We start from the raw sequence: 18,180 nt of genomic DNA on the forward strand, positions 1-18,180 counted from the left end.
ACCATGGAAGGGAAAGAACAGCCTTTAAAACAATGGGTCAGATATTTCATTAAGAACTCACTTCAGGAAGCCTGAGCATTTGTAGGAAATAAAACACACTAAAGGTTATGTGACTAGCAGAGGACAGAGATCAGCATAAGTACAGGGTGTGTCATATGACAGTATGTGTTACTTACTCAGTAATCATGGCAAGTAAAGAAGCAGGCAGAGAGGGGAGATGACTTCATAATTCTAAACCAACAGAAATCTTAGAAGAAAGAAATAAGAAAAGAGTGAATGTCTTGCTGACAAAGCAAAGTTGGAAGACACTAATGTAAGACGTGTGGCTGTCTTAGCAGCCCATGTTGCATTTCTATTGTATATAAGATAAGAGAAGACTTGCCAATTTGTATTTTTCAGATTTAAAAGAAAAGAAAAGACACTACCAGAAAAAAAATCTGTTCCTCTTCAAATTCTTCCCCTTAAAATGGCCATCTCCACCCTAAAATCAGAAACCAAACCAGTAAGAACCAGCAATAAGAACTAAAATATATGCTGCCAAAACCTTGACTGTATTAAGTTATATGTTAACAATATATTCTATGTGAACTACTAATTGATAAATGTGCTGGTCAAGCCAAAAGATTTGCTTCAATGTTTTCCTCTACTTCTGCCCTTTTAAATGAACTTCATGATATGTTTAAATGCTGTTCTAGAATGTTCAGTGTGGAACCAAATCCATATTTCATGCTTATCAAGTATAATTGTTCAGAAATGTTTGGTGCTCCCAGACACTGGGACTCATTACACAATCTGAAACTTTTCCTTCTATAATTATAAAGTTCTGAACCAAAGCTAAGAATGACCATTAATCATACATAATGAAGATAATAGATCAAATAAAATTATTTGATTCAACGTAAGTTGCAGTTTTATTAGGATGTACCAGTCAGACAATTTGTTTAAATTAGTGTTCAAATTAAGAAAACATGAATAATTTAAAGATTAATGTAAAAACAAACTTAGGTGAATATACATATAACTACACAGGATTTATGATATATCTGTAGAATTCTCTAGTCAGTATTTTTTCATGTATGTAATATTAATAAAAAGGATTATTTAAAACCATACAACAATTCTGGGATTCCCTGAATTTTCAGCAGCTGCATTTTCTACTCTACATCTGGCAGGTTCTTCTTCCTTTCAGTTTATACATTTCCTGTATTCCAAAAAGTAAATAAAAACAGTACCTTAATTGAGGAAATGGTGAGTCTTTGGCTAAGGAAATACAGCCACAGATAAGCACTTGTACTTTGCAACTGGGATTTGTTTTATAAGGGAGACTACTTAGCAAAGTATTACTCATGATCATCATGACAGAATGGAAGGTGGCTTTGTATGGACTCTTTCCTCTCTTGTCTAACTCATCAGCAGTAATTTAGGTTTTCTCTTAGATCATATTATCTATTCAGTGTATGTATATACTAATTCAATATACATTTAAGATGTCTGAAAGAACTGAAGGTACAACTAGGAAACACTTGGATCTGAGTAGGTAATTCAAAAACAAGTCAATGACACAACCAAGAATATAACAAAAAGGTTGCTATTTCCTATCTTGCACTTCTAAAAACATGTGGTACTCTCTTGTGCTTTAAAGTAACAAACTACTGGGGTGCCTGGGTGGCTCAGTGGGTTAAAGCCTCTGCCTTTGGCTCAGGTCATGATCCCAGGGTCCTGGGATAGAGCCCTGCATTGGGCTCTCTGCTCAGCGGGGAGCCTGCTTCCCCTCCTTCTCTCTGCCTGCCTCTCTGCCTACTTGTGATCTCTGTCTGTCAAATAAATAAATAAAATCTTTAAAGTAACAAACTACAACTCATAATTTAGGGCATTTTCTTAATTCTGACATTAATGTATTGAAAGTGTTTGGACTAGCCTTACATGCAATTTCACTGGCTTCTCAGAACTGCAAATGAAGAGATAACACAAAGAAACTACAACCATCGTTGATGACTACTCTAGTAACTCTAACTGTTTCAAGGTCACTCTTAGAAAGGTCACTTTTAAGCAGTTCTACACCACATGAGCAAGGAGAGATTTCCCCTTCCAATTTATTTATGTATTTTTTTTAATGAAAGAACTGTATGAAGAGTTCCTTTCTTCCTGTGTTGGAATATAAATTTAGTTCCAGAGGCTCTCATAGGACAGTAGGATAACACAGGCAGCACACTACTGGGAGCCTAATACACAAACTCGGGAGCCTCATTTTAGTCATTCAAAAAGTGTGCAAAGGGTGTGCTGCTCAACATCCTGGGACATCAGTAAGTCACCCAAGTTTAAGAATTTAAAGCCACCTTATCACTTCCTATAGTGAACCAAAAGATGACCATTAAAGACTTTCTTGTTCTGTCTTAAAAATACCTCTTCCCTGCAAAGAGGTCTGTGGAGTTCTTAAGTTCTAAGCCAAAAATAAGGCATAAGCATCAATATGAAGATGAACAGAACAGTTATCTGGTAACTCTTTAATCCAAATGACTTAGAGACTGAATAGACATAGGGAAAATATCTTTTAATATGGTTTGGAAGTTTCACTATTTTTCTAATTTCTCCAAATTTCCTTAATAACTATGCACTAACTTTATCATGAATAAAAATATAATCAATTTTATTTATAAAATAAGAAACTGATATAATGAAATTGATGACCTTATAAATGTGTAGAATAGAAGGCCATCTACATGATTTAATTAAGTGGGTGCTGAGCACAATTCCCCTCCCTTAAAGAGTGTACGCATTTGGGTACTGAGGATCTTCAAGATTTCTGAATAAAATTCAAGACTCTGGTGGGTAGGGATTGGGACTTTTTTTTAAAGATTTACTTATTTATTTGAGAGAGATAGAGAGAACATGAGAGGAGAGAGGTCAGAGGGAGAAGCAGACTCCCTGCTGAGCAGGGAGCCCGATGTGGGACTCAATTTGGGGACTCCAGAATCATGACCTGAGCCGAAGGCAGTCGCCCAACCAACTGAGCCACCCAGGCACCCCAGACATTTTTTTTTAATGAAGATTATACTTATTTATTTGACAGACAAAGATCACAAGTAGGCAGAGAAACAGGCAGAGAAAGAGGAGGAAGCCGGCTCCCTGCTGAGCAGACAGCGTGATGCAGCCTCCATCCCAGGATCCTGAGATCAGGGCCCAAGCCAAAGGCAGAGGCTTAACCCACTGAGCCACCCAGGCGCCCCGGGATTGGGACATTTTAACACAGTTATCTGATAGCTGGCTGAGAACAAATCTTATATAGAACAGTGGACAGCAAAGATAAACTGAAAACAGGAATGGAGGAGCTAATGATAAATACATACGTTCCTATGGCTAGTATATGTTCACAACATTATTTGTTTCCTCTGGCATGGTTTACCTGCCCAATATTATGTAATACACATAATATACATAATACTTTCCCTGGGTACCATATATTCTAATCACTCAACATTCAAATGAGGGCTGGTATTAATTACCCCCCAAAATAACTTTTATTTAACATGTCATTTTAAGAGAATATAGACCTGTTTCTCATGTTCAAAGACTACATAATTTTGAATTTTTATATAACTTTCCAATAGTAATAACTAAATTTACATACCAAGTCAAGGGTTCCAAATGACATTGCATACTAAAACTATAAACAGAAATTTTTACCTCATGTTTTTCTTGATTTTCATCCACATTAAGTAAAGTTGGTATTTTAGATGAATCTGTTTTCTTTGATTCCCTCTTCAGCACTTTTATCTGTTTAACTTTTGCAGAAATATATACAATGACAACTTGTTATTCCTACCTTTAAATTTTACTTTCCTTTCTAAGAGTTTCAAATAGAAATTCTGATATCTACTAAAGTCAATTTCTCAGTTTATTATAAAGGAACTGAATAAATCATCAGTTGTAATGATAAAATATGCCAATCATAAAGGATCTGTTTTATAACTTAATGAATAGCCTGCCAGTATTAAAAGAAGACATTTATTTTAAAAAAATTCTGCCCATAACTGTTAAGTGGATCAGATAATTCCTTTTGAACTGTACAAGTGCTATTTTCTTGCTATTATAGTTACTTTTCACAAGGTGTCACTGTTTTTCAAAGAAACAAAACATTTACTGTGCAAAAAAAAAAAAAAAAAGTTTCATTTTAAGAGCTCAGTACATGTTATAAATCTTAATTTACTAAATCTTTGAATGCCTGAAGCACATACATTCCTACTATTATCTGGGCAAAATTCACAGGGAAACAAAGGAAATTTATTTACTCTAGGTCGTAGACCAAACTAAAACCACTTTCCTCAAATACTGTCCTGAAGTTTCATTGAGCCAAGGAAAAATATGTTTAAAGTTTTCTCAATTCTTCTTTAAAAATTCTCTCCTTCAAGTCTTACCCCTTATTTGACTATGAGAGAAAAATTTCTCCTCAGCTGATATTTTTCACAGCAATTTACTATCTTTTATCTAAATCACATCATAAATGTAAGTTATCTTACAAAAAAAGTTCTTCTTATAAAAGATACCATCTGAAAATTTTTAAAGCTGGGCGACAAATATGTACCTTCCATTCCTTTCACCTCCTTGGGCTGTACCGTGAAGGGTAGTTCTGGGAAATGGAATTCCTTCCTGTCAGATCTGGAAAAATTCAGCTTTCTTTTGTTTCCATTTGCCATTTGGTCATTTGGACCTGTTCGCTCATTAAATACACTCTTCTCCATTTGGTTCTAAACAAGGAAATAAACAAGAGTTAATTTGAAAAAAAAGATGTATAACTCTTTTTTTTTTTTAAAGATTTTATTTATTTCTTTGACAGAGATCACAAGTAGGCAGAGAGGCAGGCAGAGAGAGAGGAGGAGGCAGGCTCCCGGCTGAGCAGAGAGCCTGATGCAGGCCTTGATCCCAGGACCCTAGGATCATGACCTGAGCCTAAGGCAGAGGCTTTAACCCACTGAGCCATCCAGGTGCCCAGTATAACTGTTTTTTGAATGATAAGCCTAAAATTGCCATCCATTTGGAAGGTAATAAGTAAGATAGGCATATAATGTCTATATTTGCAAAATTATTTTAATAATTAATAAGTAGAATTCCGGGGTGCTTTGGTGGCTCACTGGGTTAAGCAGCTGCCTTCAACTCACGTTATGATCCCAGAGGTTCTGGGATCAAGCCCTACATAGGGCTCCCTGATCAGCTGGGAGTCTGTTTCTCCCTTTCCCTCTGCTCCACTGCCCACTTGTGTGCTCCATCTCTTTCTCTCTCAAATAAATAAATAAAATCTAAAAAAAAAAGAAGAAGAATACCATTTAAACACATAAACATCAAATTCCAATAAAAGTTTCATGAAACAAACTTTTAAAAATATGCTGGATATTCTAAGAATAATAGTGTTGATCAGGAGAACTACCATCTTAACTTTTAATTTATAATCCTCTTCATTGTACCCTGACTTTGGATAAATTACTTTAGCTCATTTTATTAATTTATTTTTCTATTTACAAAATGATGTACTCTGGACACAGGGAGAGCCCAGGATTCTAGAAAACCTTTTTGTTTTTATTTTTTAATATTTAAAAATTTTAACTTTTAAATTATTAAATTTAAAATATTTAAAAATTTTTTTAAATTTAAAAATTTTTAAGTAAACAAACTTTGTATTTTACTTTTTAAAAATAGGTAAACTATTTTTTTTACCTATTTTTGCTCATTTGGTAACAGTTGATAAAAACTCTCCAAAGTTAATGAACACTCTACTGCCATGCAATGTGTAGTATCCCACTGTGTGGCTATATGTTAATATGCTTACTGGGTCATTGCTCTTAGATAGATTTGTGTTACTCTCAATTTTTTATTATTATAAATAACATTATGCTTCAATTTTCAATCAGCTACTTCCCTATGTAAAAAATGAGGGAATGAACAACACGGATTACATTTTTCTAGTGAAAGGTCTGATGTATCTATTTGGTAATTGCCTTTAATCTATAAAATGTTAAAAACATTTTTGGGGGAGTGAAAGACCAAAAAGTCTTGTAACTTTTTTTTTTTTTAAGATTCTTTTCTTTTTTTCTTCTCTCTCTTTTTTTTAATTTTTAAAATTTTTTTTAAAGATTTTGTATTTATTTGACAGAGAGAGAGATCACAAGTAGGCAGAGAGGCAGGCAGTGGGGTGGGGGTGGGAAGCAGACTCCCCACCAAGCAGAGAGCTCAATGTGGGGCTCGATCCCAGAACCCTGGGATCATGACCCGAGCCCAAGGCAGAGGCTTTAACCCACTGAGCCACCCAGGTGCCCCTCTCTCTCTCTCTCTTTTTTTTTTTTAAGTAATCTCTACAACCAATGTGGGGCTCAAACTCATGACCTTGAGATCAAGAGTTGTATGTTGTTCTGACTGAGCCAACAGGTGCCCCAAGTCTTGTAACTTTTAAGGGTGAAAATCTTAACTTTTTTTGCTCAAGTCACACATAAAATACACAAATCAAATTTTAAGAAATTAACTAAAATTGTGAAAGCACTAAGGAAACGATGACCTATTTTCATCTTAGAAAAAAAAAGCTAGGGGCGCCTGGGTGGCTCAGTGGATTAAAGCCGCTGCCTTCGGCTCAGGTCATGATCCCAGGGTCCTGGGATTGAGCCCTGCATTGGGATCTCTGCTCTGCTCATCAGGGAGCCTGCTTCCTTCTCTCTCTCTGCTCCTTTTCTGCCTACTTGTGATCTCTGTCTGTCAAATAAATAAATAAAATCTTAAAAAAAAAAAACTAAAAGCACATTTTTAAAAATTATTTTTTAAATTTTATTTTAGAGAGTGTGTATTTGAGCAGGTGGGGAAGTACAGAAGGAGAGAGAGAGAGAGAGAACATCAAGGAGACTACACACTCAGTGCAGAGCCCACTGTGGGTCTCAATCTTATGACCCTGAGATCATGACCTGAGCTGAAATCCAGAGCTGGACGCTTAACCAACTGAGCCACCCAGGCTAGAGCCCCAAACATAGAAAGAAAAGGATTTGGTGGGGAGGGAGTCAAGGATAATGTTGAAAGAGGCTAATGTTTTAGGGGCTCCTGGGTGGCTCATTCAGTTAAGCATCTGTGGGATAGAGCCTCACATCAGGTTCCCTGCTCAGCGGGGACCTGCTTCTTCCTCTCCCTCTGCCACTTCCACTGCTTTGTGTACTCTCTCTCTGTGTCAAATAAATAAATAAAAATCTTAACCAAAAAAAAAAAAAAAAGGAAGCCATGTTTTAATGACTAACTTCTTGCCTTACTTGAGTGGGACCTGTATCCTCTTGTTTGCTGTTAGGCATAAACTGTCCAATAGATTGTGAAGAAGTACGTCTCTTTTTTGCTCGTTCAGTCAACCTATTATTTAAAAATGAATACAAAGTTATTAGAACTCCCCAGAAGTACTTCTGTTTTAGCTTCAATAATGAAGAAGTTATATTGTGGTAGTCTAAAGTGTGAATAGTGAGTGGCCAAAATGCAATTTTGAGTGTGTAAGTGCCAACTGCTCTAAGTAGGTGAAAACAGAGCAGAGAACACCTTGCTTATGGCTAACATCAGTGGTAAAAACCATATTGTGGGATTACTCTAGCTGGCCTACTTAGTCGCTTATAACTACTTTAAATCTGGAGCTCTCTCTCTCCCCCCTTTTGTTTTTCTTTAAGTAGGCTCTACACCCAACACAGGGCTTGAACTCACAACCCTGAGATCAAGAGTCATGTGCTCTACAGACTGAGCCAGCTGAGAGCCCATAAATCTGGCTCTCCTAACTACTGGGTTTCTGAATTTCTGAGTTTGCTGTCCCATTCTGGTTACAACTATGGCTACTGCAACCATGGTGTTGGGATCATCTCAAAAATGAATGGGCTCTTGCAGTCTGTAGTCTGCTGTACCTTTGGATTGACACAGAAATGTCCACTTGCCCACCTCTGCAGACTCCTCAGCTTCACAACTTACAGTCTAAACCAGTCTGCTAGTATTGGTTTGGGATACTGAAGGTAGTCTCCTTCCTCACGTAGATTCACAGTAGTTTCCCTAAATTTAGGACTGGCCCTGATGCCTTGCTAGATAGACCCTTGCTAAACAACACACTGCCCTTGCTTAAGCAGACTCATGGTACCAGTCTTCCAATCTGTATCAGTAGCTAAATCTACAACTGGCCCAAATATTTGACTTCATAAGCTAACTGGCTGTAAAAGATTATTTTCAACTAGTCTTTCTCCATTTAGAAAATTTGCTATGACACAGACAAAATGCTTACTATGTTATACTAAGGCACATGAATACCAGACCCTAGATCACATCACCTTTTTCCTCTTCAGATGGGAGGAAATTATTCTGAGAGTCTTTCCTTTCTTAAATGAGGTTTTTCCAAAAACAAATATCTAAATATCCAAAATATCCAAAAACAATTAAGTATCTATATAAGCAAGAAAAATTAATTTCTTCTATAGTATTCTTAACAAACAGTAATGGCCCATTGTATGATTATAATTTCAATATATCTTCAAATTCCGTTTACAAACAGACACCATGAACTTCAGTCTTTGAAATACCATTATATAGGAGCATTTTGTTACTTAGATCCATTTCCTTCTCTTTCTTTTCTGTTAAACTCACCTTGAATTGGGATGGGAAAGATTTGAATTGGGATTTGAAGCCAACAAATTATTGCTCATTAGATTGATGGGTGGCATCATCATACTACCTCCAGCGTGTGGATCATCTTTCATGCCATTAGAATTAGTGCTGGGATTGACAGCGTTTAGTGGTTCATTGATGACAGGTTTTGTGTCTTGAGACATAGCATGAGCATTTTCAACAGCATCCTGTTGACAATGTCCACCTTCACACTCTGTCTTGTTTGGTTCTAAGATATCTCCTTTTCCTCCTTTGACTTTAATAACTCTGACTTTGATCTCCCTGAGCTTTTTCTCTTTTTCTATTTCCTGGAACAGATACATCCAACATCTGAGTCAGAAGAATAGTTATTTTTGATATGATATGATACAGTTAGACCGGCTAAAAAGAAAACAGCTTTTACCTTTCCCAAAACTGGAGTACCAAGCAGTGAATTAGTATATGTTGTTTTTCTTTCATCTTTCATAAGGTCACTTTCTTTAGAATTCTCTTTTAGCTTTATGAATGAATTGACTTTTGCTTCTTGTAGTAATTTAGCTCTCAGTTCTGGTATGAATCTGATAAAACAAGCAATATCAACCAATAATCTTTTTATTTATGTAGATAAAGTATTTTATCTTTAATGGGCCATATAATCAATTAATTTACATATCTATAGCATAAATAAGCTATCAGTAACGAATGCCAAGAGATGGTATAATATTTAATACAAATTGCTTCCTGGTAGAGATATATCTTCCAAAAATTTTTTCATGGGAATTTACTATATAAAATTTTACAAAATAAGTTTATATGAATTAGATTCCTCTTGTGATGTAAACTTTACTCAGTAAAAGTATTTTTCATTTTGATAAATTATTCTTTCAAGGAAAACTCAGGCCATTTAATCCTATTTGTGGTTCTTTAAAGTTACGGTACTTAAAAGATAAACTAACTGGTTTCTAAAATCCTTATTCTAGAGAAATATTTTTAGTACAAAAATTTAACAGAATATATTAATATTGAAGGGAGATTGTTTTGGTTGTGGTTTGAATTTTTAAGTTACCTATTTTTTATTAGAAAATCCATTCATATGGCTCAAAATTCAGAAGGCTATATTGAAAAGTCTCCTTCTTACTCTGCCCTGAGTTACACAGTTCCCCTCCCTGAAGCAACTATAATCATCAGTTTGGGGAAATTTAATTTAATTTAATTTAATTTTCATTAAGCTGCACACCAAGTATGGGGTTCAAACTCACCACCCCAAGATCAAGAGTCATGTGCTATACTGACTGAGACAGCCAGGTATCCCTTAGTTTGTGGAAATTTTTTAAAAATATCATTCCATGAGTGAATTTTTCCCCAGTTTAGCCCAATCTTGCCAAAGCTGTGCAAGACACATGTCTAGAAAAGTGTAGTGTGAAGAAATGAAGAAAACCACCAGTGTGATTCATTTAGCTGAATAAGAACATGTCATACTTCTGTCAAAATGCCCTTGTACTGCAGAAGGTTCTGTGAAAGGGAGAGGCCTCTTATCAAAGGAAAGGGACTTTCCCAAACATTTTCCAAGGATTCCATCATTGGAATTCAAGAATTTTCACCCATCATACTAAAATCTTAGCATCTAAGAACCCAAGAGAAATCAATGTGGTCTATGTAGAACTGATATGAGCAACTTTTTAAATTCAGTAATGGGCACTCTCTTCATCAATGGCATTTTGAATATAACTTCTTCTCATTTTTTTTTGTTTTATATCAAAATTCTTGTTTTGTTCTATATTAAAATTATTTTGTTTTAAAGATTTTATTTATTTATTTATTTGATAAAGAGAGACACAGCTAGAGAGGGATCATAAGCAGGAGGAGTGGGAGAGGGAGAAGCAGGCTTCCCACTGAGCTGGGAGCCTGATGCAGGGCTCGATCCCAGGACCCTGGGATCAGGACCTGAGCCGAAGGCAGATGCTTAATGACTGAGTCACCCAGGCACCCCTATATTAAAATTCTTAAAATGCTTAAAGTTCTAAGTACTCTAAAGTATTTTTTTTCACTTTTTTCTAGTTCAGTCTATCTTCAATGGCTGTTCCTGGACTTTAACATGCCTAACCTTAAGTCCATCCCATTTTAAAGTGACATTCATCTTTTCTGACCTCACATCCAAAAGCTAACTGAATGACTCTGTAATTAAATAAAAAGAATTTCTGTTTCTTTCAAAGCCCAAATAGAAAATGCTGAGGTTTTGGTTGTTTGTTTGTTTGTTTGTTTTAGAAACACTGCTGATTCTAGCCAAAATATGGAAAAAGCCTAGATGTCCATCGACAAATGAGTGGATAAAGAGGTTGTGGTATAAATACACTATGGACTATTACTCAGTCATCGAAAAGAATGAAATCTTGCCATTTGCAATGACATGGATGGAACAAGAGGGTATTATGCTGAGTGGAATGTCAGTCAGAAAAAGACAAATACTGTATGATTTCACTCATGTGGAATTTAAGAAACAAAACAGAAGAACATAGGGGAAGGGAAGAAAAAAATAATACAAAATAAAATGAAAACAGAGAAGGAGGCAAACTATAAGAGACTCCTAACTATAGGAAACTATAGGAAACAAACTGAGGGTTATTGGGGAGAAGTGGGGGGATGGGGTAACTGGGTGACGGGTAATAAGGAGGACATGGGATGGAATGGCCCCTGGGTATTATACGCAACTGATGAGTCACTAAACTCTACCCCTGAAACTAATAATACACTGTATGTTAACTAAGTTGAATTTAAATAAAAAATTAAAAAAAAAGAAATACAGCTGACTTATAAATCTACACTGCCATTATACAGAAGGGCAAAAGGCATGTTCCCTCTCTTCAGGGAACTTCCACTTTGGTAGGGAGACTATGACAACAAACACTATAACAGAAAGTAAATAAAGCAGAGGAAAAAAAATCATTTGGGAAATAAATGCCAATTGTAACATATAGGTCAGAGATGCTACCAGAAGAGGAAAAACCAGATTATTCTGAGTCAAAGGTACAAATGAGAATAAAGCTAAAAAGTACTGATTATTTACTATCTGCAGGCCTATGATTACCATTGAAAATATGTATAAAGAGCTTAGCACACTGCCTAGGACATCATAACTGTAATGAATGTTAACTACAATTATTTTTATGGGTAGAATTTTCTTCATGACACCTGTAAGTCTACCATAGACCTTGCTAATAAAGGAACTAAGTCTTTGTTAAATTGAATTTTTGTGTGTGTAACATTAACCTATGTAGCAATTCTCATGCTAGTAAAATTCCCTAATATAAAACACTAAGAAGTCCACACTCACTCAACATGCTTACTTTTCAATAAATCCATCTCTAGTAAAGTACTCATGATGCAAAAGATCAGTAGATGATGTTCTTTCAGCAGGATCAATTTGTAAACAAGCCTAGAAAATGAAAAAAAGATTCTAACATTAAGTAAGGTCTTAACAGAGCTCTCTAAGGTAAAAATTAAATTTATTTGACATATGTAGAAGTAAATAATTACCTGGAACTAAAACCATTCTTGAAAAGATGGATTTAGAGCTTAGGAATTTCTGACAATGAGTTCTGACCATTTACTTCCCTAAGAAATTTGTACTTGCAAAGCATTAATATAGGTTATATGTCCTAGGATTCTGGCCAAAACAGAAGTCAGTCTGTTTCTACTGGAAGTAGCAGAAATTAATTAGTTCATTTTGATCCTCTTATCAGCACTGTAAGGTGGAAAGTTCATGGATTATTATTTCCATTTTACCGAACTAGAAGAACAGTGATTTACTATATTATTAACTCATATTGTCTGAATCCTAATCCATTGCTTTTTCTTTTTCTTTTTTTTAAAGATTTTATTTATTCATTTTCAAGAGAGAGAGAGAGAACACAAGCAGAGAGAGCAGCAGGCAAAGTGAGAGGGAGAAGCAGACTTTCTGCTGAGCCAGGAGCCAGATGCGGGACTCGATTCCAGGACCCTGGGATCATGACCTGAGCCAAAGGTAGCCAGCCGCTTAAAGAACTGAGCCACCCAGGCATACCTCCATTGCTTTTTTTATGGCATAATAGAACTTCACAAACATTCAAGCCCCCAAATCTTTCAATAATCCACTATGAGAACAGCTCTTTTTTTGTTTCCCTATCTTGGGAACATTCAACTGAATTAGAGAAACAAACAAACAAAGAAAAACCCCACAAAACAAAACTGATGATGGAAGGAAGAGTTCTTAAAATAAGTTGAACATCATAAATTTATATATAATCAAATAACTAGTTGTAAATAGAAGATATTTTTAACCAAAATATTAAATATAGAATTTGAATAAAAGCCATTTGCCTTATAGTTTTCATTTATTCCTTTAGAAGAAGGCAAAACATAAGAAAAAGCAAAACATAGGGCGCCTGGGTGGCTCAGTGGTTAAAGCCTCTGCCTTCGGCTCAGGTCATGATCTCAGGGTCCTGGGATTGAGTCCCGCATCGGGCTCTCTGCTCAGCAGGGAGCCTGCCTCCTCCTGTCTCTCTCTGCCTGCCTCTCTGCCTACTTGTGATCTGTCTGTCAAATAAATTTAAAAAAAAAATCTTAAAAAAAAAAAAAGAAAAAGCAAAACATAATAATTGGTAACTTTTATTGATGTTTACTGTGTGCCACACAATACTCTACCTAGCTTTTTCTTATAACTTGATGCCAACAACAACCCTACAGGTAGGTATTATTATTATTATTATCCCCATTGTACAGATAAGGAGACTGAGCCCCAGAGAAATCAAGTAATTTGTCTAGATCAAACAAACAGAAGAGTAGAATTAAAATCCAGAAAATTCAAGGTAATTGAATATAATGTTACATTTTTGTTTATTTCAAAATTTTTATGTTTAAATTGATTCATGAACAAAGATGTAAAGATCTGCTATACAACAATATGAAATAGAGCTGACAGTACTGTTCTACACATTTTAAAATTTGGTAAGAGGGTAGATTTCATGTTATGTGTTTTTTTTTGTTTTTTATTTTTTAAATATTTTATTTATTTATTTGACAGAGATCACAAGTAGGCAGAGAGGCAGGCAGAGAGAGGAGGGAAGCAGGCTCCCCGCTGAGCAGAAAGCCCCATGTGGGGCTCGATCCCAGGACCCTGAGATCATGACCTGAGCTGAAGGCAGAGGCTCAACCCACTGAGCCACCCAGGCGCCCCAATGTTAAGTGTTTTTTTATCACAATAAAAATATATTGACTCACAAAGCAAAATTGAGTTCATTATCTATTTTATGATGGGAGAATACCCAGACCCTTAAAACTGCAACGAGCTAACAATATGTGCTTATTTTAGAATATGATAATAATCCATCAATAAAACTTAGTTAAGTACATATTGGAGCGCCTGGGTGTCTCAGTTGGTTAAGAGTCTGCTTTCAGGGACGCCTGGGTGGCTCAGTTGGTTAAACAGCTGCCTTCGGCTCAGGTCATGATCCCAGCGCCCTGGGATCGAGTCCCTCATCGGGCTCCTTGCTCAGAAGGGAGCCTGCTTCTCCCTCTGCCTCTGCCTGCCTCCCTCTCTGCCTGTGCTCGCTCGCTCTCTCTCCCTCTGTCCCTGACAAATAAGTAAGTAAAAAAAAAAAAGAGTCTGCTTTCAGCTCAGGTCATGATCCCAGAGTCCTGGGATTGAGTCCCACATTGGGCTCCCTGCTTCTCCCTCTGCCCCTTTCCCCTCCCCCCCCCACACTCATGGTGTCTCTCTTTCTTGGAAAAATAAATATGTAAAATCTTTTTTAAAATGTTAAAAATTCAAAAAAAAATGTTAAAAATTCTGCCCAAGTCATAGCCTACTAGAGGCAGACAAATTAGTCCTTCTTTGAATAATATAATTAGAAAATTTAAATACATGTCTTAGTTTGGAAAATATAAGATACTATACTTTGAGAAACAGACAGGCAGTTTCTTTAAAAATTAAACATACACATACTTTAAACCCACCATTCCACTCTTCGGTATTTACTCAGAAGAATAAAAATATACATCTATAAAGACTTGTACATGAACGTTCCTATTAATTTTGCTTGTAACAGCCAAAAATAGGAAACAACCCAAAACAGGGGAATAGACTAAAAACTGTTGTATATCCTTATAATGGAGTCCTACTCAGTAATAACAAGGAATCAGCTACTGATACCCACAAAAACATGAATGAATCTCTAAACCTTAAGGCTGAATCAAAGAGTATATAATATGTAATTCCATATATATATCGTAGAAAATGTAAACTAATCTATAGTGATAGAAAGCAACTCAGAAGTTGTCTGGGAACAGAAATGGAGTCATAAGAGGATTGAAAAAGGATAAGAGGACATTTTAGAGTTTGATGGAAATGATAGATATCTTGATTGTGGTGGTGGTTTTATAGGTATAAAAATCTATCAAAACTCATCAAATTATGCATTTTAAGTATGTTTAGTTTACTATACATAACTACATCATGATAAAGTTTAGAAAATTTAAACCTAGAAAATGATAGAAGCTCTGACCCAGATATTAAGATGGATTTTAAAGTCACAATAATCAAACTGGTATTTATACTAGAATTAAAAAAGAAATCAATGAAATAGAAACAAACCCAAGCACATGTAAGCATTTTGCCTATGATAAATGTGTGCACTCCAAGTCACTGGATTATTCAAGTTGAAGATAATATTTACAACATATATGACAAAAGACTAATATGCCTATTATTTTACAAATCTATGTGAGAAAAGGTTAGTCCAATTGACAAATAGTTTAATGATTCTTTTTTTTTAAGATTTTATTTATTTATTTGACAGATGGAGATCACAAGTAGGCAGAGAGGCAGGCAGAGAGAGAGGAGGAAGCAGGCTCCCTGATGAGCAGAGAACCCGATGTGGGGCTCGATTCCAGGACCCTGGGATCATGACCTGAGCTGAAGGCAGAGGCTTTAACCCATTGAGCCACCCAGGTGCCCCTAGTTTAATGATTCTTAAAACAAGAAATACAAATGGTCAATTAGTATTAGTAAAATGTTCAACCTTCCCTGTGATGATATAAGTGCAACTAAAAAAAAGATGGTATTTTAAACTTACTAAATTGGCAAATATTTTGGGGTGCCTGGTTGGTTCAGTTGGTAGAACATGATAACTCTTGATCTTGGGGCCATGAGTTTGAGTTCCACATACGGTATAGAGATTACTTAAAAAAAATTGGCAAATATTTTAAAAACTATAATATCCATTGCTATATTGAGAGTGGGACTTTATATCCAGTGTTACTTGAGAGTACTTGAGTATAAATCAGTGAAACTTTCTGGAGGGAAAAATAGCAAGATATATTAAAAATTCTGAAAAAGTATAAACCCTATGGCCCACTAATCACAATTCTAGGAATTTATTCTAAACAAATAATAAAGCAAGTTCAAAAAGACATTTTAAAAGATGTTCACAAAATCATATCTACCAAGAGGGAGAAAACCTGAAAACAAATATTCAAAATTGTAAGATCAGTTAAACTATAGAACAATCTTACAACGAAATACTATGTAACCATTGAAAAATATGATGTGGTTCCATATTTACTGTCAGGGTTACATAACAAACAGGTCACAAAACTATGTGAAGTATGTCATCTTTTAAAAGCATAAATTTCTATGCACATATTTGGTTGGCAAAAGTCTAGAAGTATATAAATCAAAATGTCACTAATTTTTCCTAGATTGTGGGAGTTGGGAAAATCTTAACTACTTCTTTTTGTTTATCATGTATTCTCTACTTTTTCTATAATCATTACGTAGTCCTTGTATAATTAAACCCATGACATAAAAAATAAATTCAAAGGAAAATGTAGCAAACAAATCTAATTCTTTTATTTTTTAAAAGAAATTTTATTTACTTCTTTGAGAGAAAGAAAGAGAGAGAACAAGAATGGGGGTAGGAGAGGGACAAGCAGACTACAATCTGAGTGGGAGCCCACTGTGGGGTTCAATCCCAAGACCCCGAGATCATGACCTGAACCAAAAGCAAGAGTCAGATGATCAACCAACTCAGCCACCCAGCACCCCTGATTCTTTTTTTAAAGATTTATTTATTTATTTTAGAAAGAGAGTGAACATGAGTGGGAGGGGGAGAGGGAGAGGAAAAGAGAACCTTAAGCAGAATTTGCACTGAGCACAGAGACTAATGTGGGGCTCAATCTCATGACCATGAGAGCATGATATGAACAGAAACCAAGAGTTAGAGGCTTAACCAACTGAGCTATGCAAGCATCTTGAAAGAATCTCTCTCTCTTTTTTTAAAGAATCTATTTATGTATTTATTTTTTTATTCATTCATTCATTTGAGGAAGAGAGGGAGAGAGCACAGAGGGAGTGTAAAATGGAGAAGTAGACTCCCCACTGAACAGAGAGCCCAATGAGGGACTCGATCCCAGGACCCTGAGATCATGACCCAAGTCAAAGGCAGATGCTTAAACTGACGAACCATCCAGGTGCCCCCTGAGAGAAAGAATCTTTTTTTTTTTTAAGATTTTATTTATTTATTTGAAAGACAAAGATCACAAGTAGGCAGAGAGACAGGCAGAGGGAGAGGAAGGGAAGCAGGCTCCCTGCTGAGCAGAGAGCCCGATGCGGGGCTCGATCCCAGGACCCTGGGATCATGCCTGAGCTGAAGGCAGAGGTTAACCCACTGAGCCACCCAGGCGCCCCGAGAGAAAGAATCTTAAGCAGACTCCTTGCTGAGTGTGGATCCCACCATGGGGCTCAATCTCACAACCCTGAGATCATGACCTGAGACAAATCAAGAGTTGGGACACTCAACTGACTGAGCCACCCAGGTGCTCCAATGAATCTGATTCTTAATAAACTCTAGTTTTCTCCAGATACCAGTGAAATAATTTTTTCTGTTAAGAATTCCTTTAAGAATACTCTTTTGATGCTATATATCATATGTTTAGTAAGTTTATCTAAATAACAACAGCAACAATTAAAATTAACCACATTTGTTGACAACTTATTCAAGGCCCTGTGCTCAGAACATTTTCACCATTACCTCATTTAATCTTCCAGCCCCAGAAAAATAAAGACCATTAACGTTATTTTATAGCCCAGTAAACTGGGCACAAAGATTAAGTGACTTTCCCAAGGTTACAGAGCTAATTAGTGACAGAGCTGAGTTTTAGTCTATGTGATTCCAGAGCCCCGTCTTATAAACACTACACCATACTTGCTTTGAAATTTAGGTAACTACATTTTTTAAAAGGGCTTTACATCAGAAATAAGATATCTCAGCTGACCCTGGGAAAGGAAATTAACTAGAGAGAGAAAATAAATAGAAGCAGATTTACTTTCCACAGTAAATTCTCTTACTTTTTGAATTTTGCTCTAAATATATTGGTAAACTTATTACCTAGTTTTAAAAGAAATTTACATTTTAAAATAATTAGAAAATGTTATAGTATAACGCTTTTGTTTTCTCCAAACCCCAAGTGAATTTTGGCATTAGTATACCTTCAAACAACACTAAAACTGCAGTT

The 18,180-nt window shown here is 35.8% G+C and overlaps 1 protein-coding gene across 5 annotated transcripts in view; it reads right to left on the reverse strand.

Moving 5' to 3' along the window:
• Positions 1-421: 421 nt before the first annotated feature.
• CDKL3 (cyclin dependent kinase like 3) overlaps positions 422-18,180 on the reverse strand; it is a 60,804-nt gene continuing 43,045 nt past the window's right edge. For 4 of the 5 annotated variants that reach the window (XM_032837773.1, XM_032837774.1, XM_032837771.1 and 1 more), the window contains exons 7-13: positions 11,976-12,064; positions 9,056-9,209; positions 8,632-8,960; positions 7,266-7,371; positions 4,583-4,745; positions 3,685-3,782; positions 422-481 (exon numbers count right to left, since the gene is read on the reverse strand). In XM_032837773.1, the coding sequence (XP_032693664.1) occupies positions 422-481; positions 3,685-3,782; positions 4,583-4,745; positions 7,266-7,371; positions 8,632-8,960; positions 9,056-9,209; positions 11,976-12,064 (999 nt within the window). Of the gene's footprint in view, positions 482-954; positions 1,202-3,684; positions 3,783-4,582; positions 4,746-7,265; positions 7,372-8,631; positions 8,961-9,055; positions 9,210-11,975; positions 12,065-18,180 lie in introns of those variants that run through there. The other variant, XM_032837770.1, reaches the window with a different exon arrangement.

The sequence above is a fragment of the Lontra canadensis genome, unplaced genomic scaffold, assembly GCF_010015895.1.
Source record: "Lontra canadensis isolate GAN:19392208 unplaced genomic scaffold, GSC_riverotter_1.0 scaffold99, whole genome shotgun sequence".
Classification (NCBI taxonomy): Eukaryota; Metazoa; Chordata; class Mammalia; order Carnivora; family Mustelidae; genus Lontra; species Lontra canadensis.